General features: G+C 45.2%; 1 protein-coding gene across 2 annotated transcripts; it reads right to left on the reverse strand.

Moving 5' to 3' along the window:
• Nucleotides 1–1,933: 1,933 nt before the first annotated feature.
• Nucleotides 1,934–5,035, reverse strand: KRTDAP (keratinocyte differentiation associated protein). Of its 2 annotated transcripts, XM_072616380.1 has the most exons (6): nucleotides 4,911–5,031; nucleotides 3,626–3,664; nucleotides 3,485–3,526; nucleotides 3,219–3,263; nucleotides 2,427–2,474; nucleotides 1,934–2,123 (listed from the first exon to the last, which is right to left on the reverse strand). In XM_072616380.1, exons 1-6 carry the CDS (start codon nucleotides 4,995–4,997, stop codon nucleotides 2,085–2,087), a joined length of 300 nt encoding a protein of 99 aa, XP_072472481.1. In that variant the 5' UTR covers nucleotides 4,998–5,031; the 3' UTR covers nucleotides 1,934–2,084. The 2 variants fall into 2 exon arrangements, with proteins under 2 accessions (XP_072472481.1, XP_072472482.1); XM_072616381.1 differs by lacking the exon at nucleotides 3,485–3,526 and having other exon boundaries at nucleotides 4,911–5,035.
• Between the last annotated feature and the right edge of the window lie 2,091 nt (nucleotides 5,036–7,126).

Here is a 7,126-nt window from a genome sequence, read left to right on the forward strand (position 1 = left end):
GACACTCTCTATCCACCTCATTCTCTCCTATCCCCTCTTCCTTTTGCCTTCAGTCTTTCCCAACATCAGGGTCTTTTTCAGTGAGTCCTACCTTCTCATTATGTGTTAAGTCCCTGCCATTTTAATCTTTTATCTTCTCCATTTTTGTATGAAATGTTCCCTTGGCATCTCAATTTTCTCGGAGAGATCTCTTATTTTTTCCGCTCTATTATTTTCTTCTATTTCTTTGCATTGTTCACTTAAGAAAACTTTTTTTCTTTCTCCTTGCTATTCTTTGGAATTCTACATTCAGTTGGGTATATATTCCCCTTTCTCTTTTCCCTTTCCTTCTTTTCTGGACTATTTGTAAAAGTTCATATCTTATACTTCTTGACAGTCTCTATGGTCCTTGCACTTAGAGTATAAGTTCAATAGCTATATGTTGCTTTGATCCAGACTGCTTTCCTCAAACTTCTACACCAACTTCTGTCCTGCCAGTTTCCAGATCAGAAACTTGTCTGCTCTCTGGAAGCTTCCCTGACCAGAATCAGATTACCTGGTATAAAGTCAGCTCTATGTACAGTGAAGGAGTTGGACTAGATCACTCCTAAGTTTCTTCCAACTATAACAATTATGTAATTTCATTATTTTATGTAAGAGAAAAGACCCTGTATTGTTTTATGTATTCTGTTTTCAGGATTGTGCTAAAGCCACCAGCTTCATGGTTTGAGAGACAGCCAATTGTTAAATTTTCAGTGTGAACATTTACCCCTTGGAAATTGCAAACACTGCAAATTAGGGCTTACTTTACAGTTTTGTTGTTTCTCTAGACTTAAGGAAATGATGAAGAAAATATTAAGAATGCAGATTTAACTCCCAAATGTGTCATGGGTACATCCCCTCCACCCAGAGCCAGTTGTTAAATATTTACTAGTAGATTCCATTCCATTCACCCCCCATGACTAGACACTTAATATAAATAGCCATTAAATGACATCTAATCTAGAGTGTAATAGATAGTGGTTATTCAATTCAGAATGAGTTTTTAAAATCATTCTCTGTTTAAAATTGTTCTCTTTCCTTCTCCATTTTCCCTTATGTGTGAATCACTCAAACAAAACTCTCTCTGTAGTGTCTATAACCTTTCTTATGACGAATGTGATTTCACTGAACTTCTATTTGTAACTCTGTGATGGAAATCATTGTGGCTGCGTTGTACTGATAAGGACTGGGCTTGGTTCTAAATGTATCTACATGAGAATTCACCTCTCATTCCTTTGTAGAGGCAGAGGTCCAGAGGTATGGTACGTTGTATATGACATAAGCTTTTAAAAATTTGTGGATTAGTTTTGCAGCACATTTTTTGTCCCTTAATTTCTCTCCTCTCCCCTCCCTCTTTCTTTCTCTTCTCTCTCCTCTCTCCTTTCTCTTGTTTCTCCTTTCTTTTTCTCTCTCCTCTCTTTCTCTCCCTCCCTTCTCATTATAGAGTATGGTTCTCTAGGAGCAGGGAGGAAGAAAGGTACAGAGGCAATGCAAAAAGAAAGTAGCAATAAAATCCATTTTAAACAATGAGCACTTTTCCACAGCCTCCTCCCCTTCCGTGTCCTTGCCTCTCACTTGCTGCTTCCAACCCATTCCAGACTGTTTAGTAGGGACTCAGTATGTGTTTGTTGGATGAATGTCCAGGGGGTGAGGAGATGTGTGCTGGGCTTTGTCTGGACTCCAGGTTCCCTGCAGGCCACCTTTGCAGGGGAGGGTTGTACTGTCTTCTAGAATGATGTCAGAAAGGTGCCATATTGACCTGCACTTGCCAGCATTACCCACTTTCCATCCAGTCCCCAGTCTTCTTCCTCTTCAGTGACCCTCAGGACTCCAGATTCCTGCCCCTCTGCTCACTGGCTCTCCCTAACCCCCTTAGCATTAAGTAATAAAAAGACTGAGAGGCACAGGAGGATTTCACGGGTAGAATCATCTTTATTAGAACTACAAGGGGAGGGGGAGATGTCTTTGGCATGAAGCAGATCCCAAATCAGTCCCCCAAGTCCTCCAGGGTAGTTTAGGTGTTGGAAATCAGAGCTTCCTGATGGAGGTGTTGATGTGGGGTGTCACTGTGCATCAGGAATTATACTTCTCATTCCCTTCAACTATATATAGAGAGAGAAGGAAAGATGAACAAATGGGGGCCCAGCTGTCCCAGGGAACTGGAGGCCTCTAGGAGGAAACTTAGGCCCAGACAGGGGCTTGGTGAAATCAGACAAGAATTTCAAACCCTGGAGTCCAAGGTCCCACCCTTCTCTGGGCTTCATTAGCCAAATTCCCATTTTCCCATGTATGATAACAAGAGGCAATCACTCCTGAGCCTTCCCCTGCATCTCTCCCATCTGCCTCCCTTCCTTCTCACCCCTTCCAAACCTTTTGGGCCCTCCCAGTGCCCTCCACCTTCTTACCTTGGGGAGGGCATCCCAGTTCAGGAAGGGGAGTTTTTCTTTAATAGCCTGGAAGGAGAGAATAAGGGTTATGGTCCAAGAGTCTGAACAAATTGTGGGAGCAGTGAGGCAGGAAGAGTGAGCATGGCTAAGAGACGCAGGTGCTCCATAACCGTTGACATTCATATCCTGCTTTAGGATTTACTAAATGCTTTATATAAATTATCATTCTAGTTAATATTGAATTCATGGTGTAGGGGAAAGAACAGAGGAGACCAACTGAAGCAAGGTGGCCCCGAGGAGTGACAAGCAGCTCTGGCCACAGAGGGCCTGGGTTCAAATGCTGCCTCCCATGCTCACTATTTGTGGACCCCTAAGTAAGGTACGTGACTTCCCTGGGCTTCAGATCCTCTAACTTAGACGCTACTGGATGACCTCAGAGGCCATTTTCAACTTTAAACCTGAGGTCTTCTGAACTTGGATGGCCAAGGGCTTCAGCAATCATTTCATTAATGAACTTGACTTTTCTCATCCCTAAGGTCTCTCTTATCTCAAGAATTCTGTGATTCTTTGAATAAATACAATGCTTGTGCTTCTTCCTATGGCTCCCTCCCTTTCCTCCCCTCCCCTCACCCCTATATCTGGCAGTACCTTTGTAGGAAAATTTCTTGGGCAGGATCTACCAGGACAGGTTGTTGGATATATATAAAAAAGGCATCTTCCCTATTGCCTATTCCAGAACATGGGAGAATCTCTGAAAGCCAGCATCTTCTATCCCCACCTTGAGAGGAGACAAGGAGACAAAGCACTTACCTCAAAGAGGGCATGCCAGTTTAGAAACTCCTTAGACTGGAAGGCCTGCATGAAGAAGGAGTAGAGGGAACAGGTGAAGCATGAGGGGAGGGAAGTGGGCTATCCCCTACCCCAGCACCTACACCAAAGGACAAGCTGAGTGAAGGAAGCTGGGATCATTCACCAAAGTGTCGGGAACCCACAACAAAATTATTCAAGTTTTGAGCCCGGGAAAGGAGCTTGTTAATTGAATTTTGCTTAACAGGGAGACAAAAACTCCTACTTACAGACCGCCACCTTTCCACATTCAGAAACTGGGTGTCCCCATTCTAGGTAAAGAAATAGAGGTATTAAGAACGTCGAAGGGAGGTTCAAAGTCATAGGAAGGGCAAGAGCAAGAAATAGGGAGAAGAAATAGAGTTGCATACCTCAGATCTTTCTGCATAATTAGGCACAGTAATCCCTCCCTAGGAAGTAGAGAAGGGAAGAAAAAAAGCCAAATTATCATGATTATCTCTGCCACCCTATTCTCTCTCTACAATTTAGGAAAGACCTGACTAATGTTTTAGTTTTGTCCTTTTTAGCCATCTCTCCTAAGCCTCAGTTTATCTTCTCTGTCCTAATGACTGGGCCTGGAGGAGGGAGGGGAAGATGAGGGGGTGGTGAGTAGCACCAGTGAGACAAAAGGAGATTGGAGGGCCTGAGTTTTCAGGTGTCCGGTCCCGTCATTGATAGGCATTGTCTATAGAGAACATAAACACTGAATAAAGAGAAAACAGAAATCAACGCGTGAACAGCTAATTCATGTTATTCAACAGATAATCTTCAGAGCCCAGAGTCAGGATGCCTGGTTTCTCAACTGGGACTGTCATGTTTCTGTCTTCCACAAGATGGTACAGTGGGCTTGAAGTCAGAAAGATCTGAGTTCAAATACCATGCCAGATGTTGAGTATGTAACCATGGAAAAATCACTCAAACTCTCTCATCCTATGACAAATGAGGAGGTTGGGTCAAGCCCTTCCAGTGCTAAATCTATGGCCCTATTCCTCATCTTTCTCTACTCCTTCACAGTTGTTTTTCCTCCCACCTCAATGCACCCTGTCCTGTCTGCCTTGAGCTTCAGTGCTCCCCTTCCCATCATGCATCATACACTTTAGATTTCCCCCATGATCTAGAAACTTCTGCCCTTAAGAGACAAGATAGAGCCCCATTACCCCTTCTTTCTCTGTGACAAAGGTAACATTAAACAACTGTGGTTACTAGAAACACACATTTATACATTCATATATGGGAGTAGTATATGTGTATAGACACACACACACACACACACACACACACACACACACACACACACACACACACACACACACACACACACCCTTCATCCATGGAGGACTGAGGATTGTCTCAAATCCTAGGCACTGTGTCATCTACACTTTAAAATGAAGGGCCCCAGGGATGAAAGTGGTAATATATGGGTGTTTGGAGCAGGCATTCAATCAGCCTCTGTTTATTTTTTCCCAGGAAACAGACATCCAGTCCTCCCTCCCCAACCGAAAGCCAGATATTCTGTTCCCCTGACCTACCCAATCCCTAAGCCCTCCTAATTCAGCCTCTGAATTACCATTATAAGAAATGAAGTAGGAGTCCACAGATGCCAACTCCCCCCCCCCCAAAAAAAGAGGGGATAAGAAGCAATAACCATGTGCCTACCTGAGAGTCTCCTAGGGCAGCCCCCTGAGCAGATTGGAGAGCCAGGAGAGAGAGCAAAACGATGACAGAAAGGACAGGGACCTTCATGATGACTGGTTTGGGGTGCTCTGAGGCGTGGCCCCAGCCCTTGTCCTTTATATCCCCCAGGAGGTGAACGTGTAGAGAGTTTGAGTTCCCACCCCATTGACTCACCCCTGGATCCCACCACCCATCCCTTGGGCTCAGGGAGGGGGTATCATGCTCTTACCCATTTGCAAATGATTTCATAACCCTAGCTCTGCCCCAGGCACTGACAAGGTAGGGCATCAATAGAGCCGTTCACAGACTTGAGGATGGGATAAAGACAAGGCAAACCTGTTATTCACAGGGATTGGTATTAGGATCCAATTATCCAGCCCCCTAGTCCTTGACTTCCTCCACCCAAGTCTCTTATTTCCTTCCCACGATGTGAATGTCCTGCTGCCCCATCCCCTAGTCCTTGTACAGTTTCCTCCTAATTAACATTCAGGCATTTTGTGCCAAGTCCCAGGTCTTTCTCACTTACCATCTAAAGCTAAATGGAGTTCAGAGAATCTGGGTTAAAATTCCACCTCCTCACCTTACTACTTGTGTCTCTGGACTGATTTCCTCACCTGTAAATTAACAAAATTCAGTTGATTGATTAATCAGCTGGCATTTAATAAGTACCTATTATGTGCCACACATTGTGCTAAGCACTGGGGATCCAGTCCTCTCTCCCAAGGAACTCACTATCCAATGAGAGAGACATTATGCAAACTTCTGTATACAAATAAGGTGCATGCAAGATGAATAGAGGGCAATCTCAGAGAGAAGGTCTCTTGCAGAAGGTGGGACTTCAGCTCAGACTGGAGGGAACGCAGGAGGCAAAGGTGGGGATGGAGAGAGCTCTAGGCCTGTAGGACAACCAGCAAAGGCACTCCAAGTTGGTCGATGGAGTGTCTTGTGTAAGAAACCCCAAGGAGGCCAATCTCTACATCTCAGATTATACGGAGAAGAATAAGAATATAAGAAGACTGGAAAAGCAGGAAGGGGACAGGTTATGAAGAGCTTTGAAAGCCTTTGTATTTTCTATTTGATCCTGGAGACACTGGGGAGTCACTGGGGGTTTTTGAGGCAAGGAGTGACAGGGTCAGACTTGTACTTTAGGAAGAGCCATTTGACAGCTGAGTTGAAGCCGTTGAAAGTGGGAAAAGACTGGAGGCAGGCAGAACCCCCACCCCCGAAAAAAAGCAGCTACTGCATTTGTCCACGTGTGAGGTGGTGAGGGCCTGCACCAGGGTTAGAGCAGTGTCAGAGGAGAGAAGGGGGTGTATCTGAGAGATGACAGAGTTGACAGGACTTGGTAATTGATTGAATATGGGAGCAGGATGGATTGGTAAAAGAGCCAGGAGTCTAGAGTGATGCAAACCTGGGTGACTGGGAGGTTGGAGATATCTTTCCAACCCAGTAAACAGTTAGAGATGGGAACTTGGAGGTCAGGAGAGAAGTGAAGGCAGATCCCTGACAAGTAGATCTGAGGCTCATCTCATGCTTAGAGACAGGGATTGAAACCCTGGGAGTGGATGAGGTCACCCAGATTGGACTTGACCTCTGTGGTCCTTCCTTTTCCTGCCTTTCACCCTAAAATCATCCCTGACCTTAGTAGACAATTGTCACTGGGCTCTGAATAGGGGAACCTAAGGTAGCAGAAGAAAGAAGGGCCAGACCTAGAGGAGAGGAAGTAGGCATCCTAACCTCTGGCTCCATTTAGGTAAGCCACTCCCTCCCCACCCCCAACTGAGGTCAGTTCTTAGTAGGAGATAAAACATCATTCCTAATCAAGCAGCCGCCTCCACGGAAAGCTTGGTGTGGTTTAGCTAGTTAGTAGCATAACTGGGAGGTGCTAGAGAATGCAGTGAGGGCTTCCCGGGCAAAAGGAGACCTTATCTGAGAAACCTGCTCTTCGGCCTGAATCTGACGCAACTGTCAACCCCTACTGGTATTTTACTAGGTGGGGGAATCACTGAGGTTTTGCTTGGTTGAATCTCAGCTATAATTCAAGAGACATGGCTCCTTCATCCCATGCTCTGAAATCCAGTCAAAGTGGCCTCTCTCTGGTCCTCCTGAGACCCCTGGGATTGGTTACATTATTGCCTCTGCTTCAGAGGTCCTCTCCTCAAAGACCACCGTCCTTCTCCCTGCAGCCTTCCCTCATC

Source organism: Notamacropus eugenii, chromosome 5, assembly GCF_028372415.1.
Source record: "Notamacropus eugenii isolate mMacEug1 chromosome 5, mMacEug1.pri_v2, whole genome shotgun sequence".
NCBI classification, from domain to species: Eukaryota; Metazoa; Chordata; class Mammalia; order Diprotodontia; family Macropodidae; genus Notamacropus; species Notamacropus eugenii.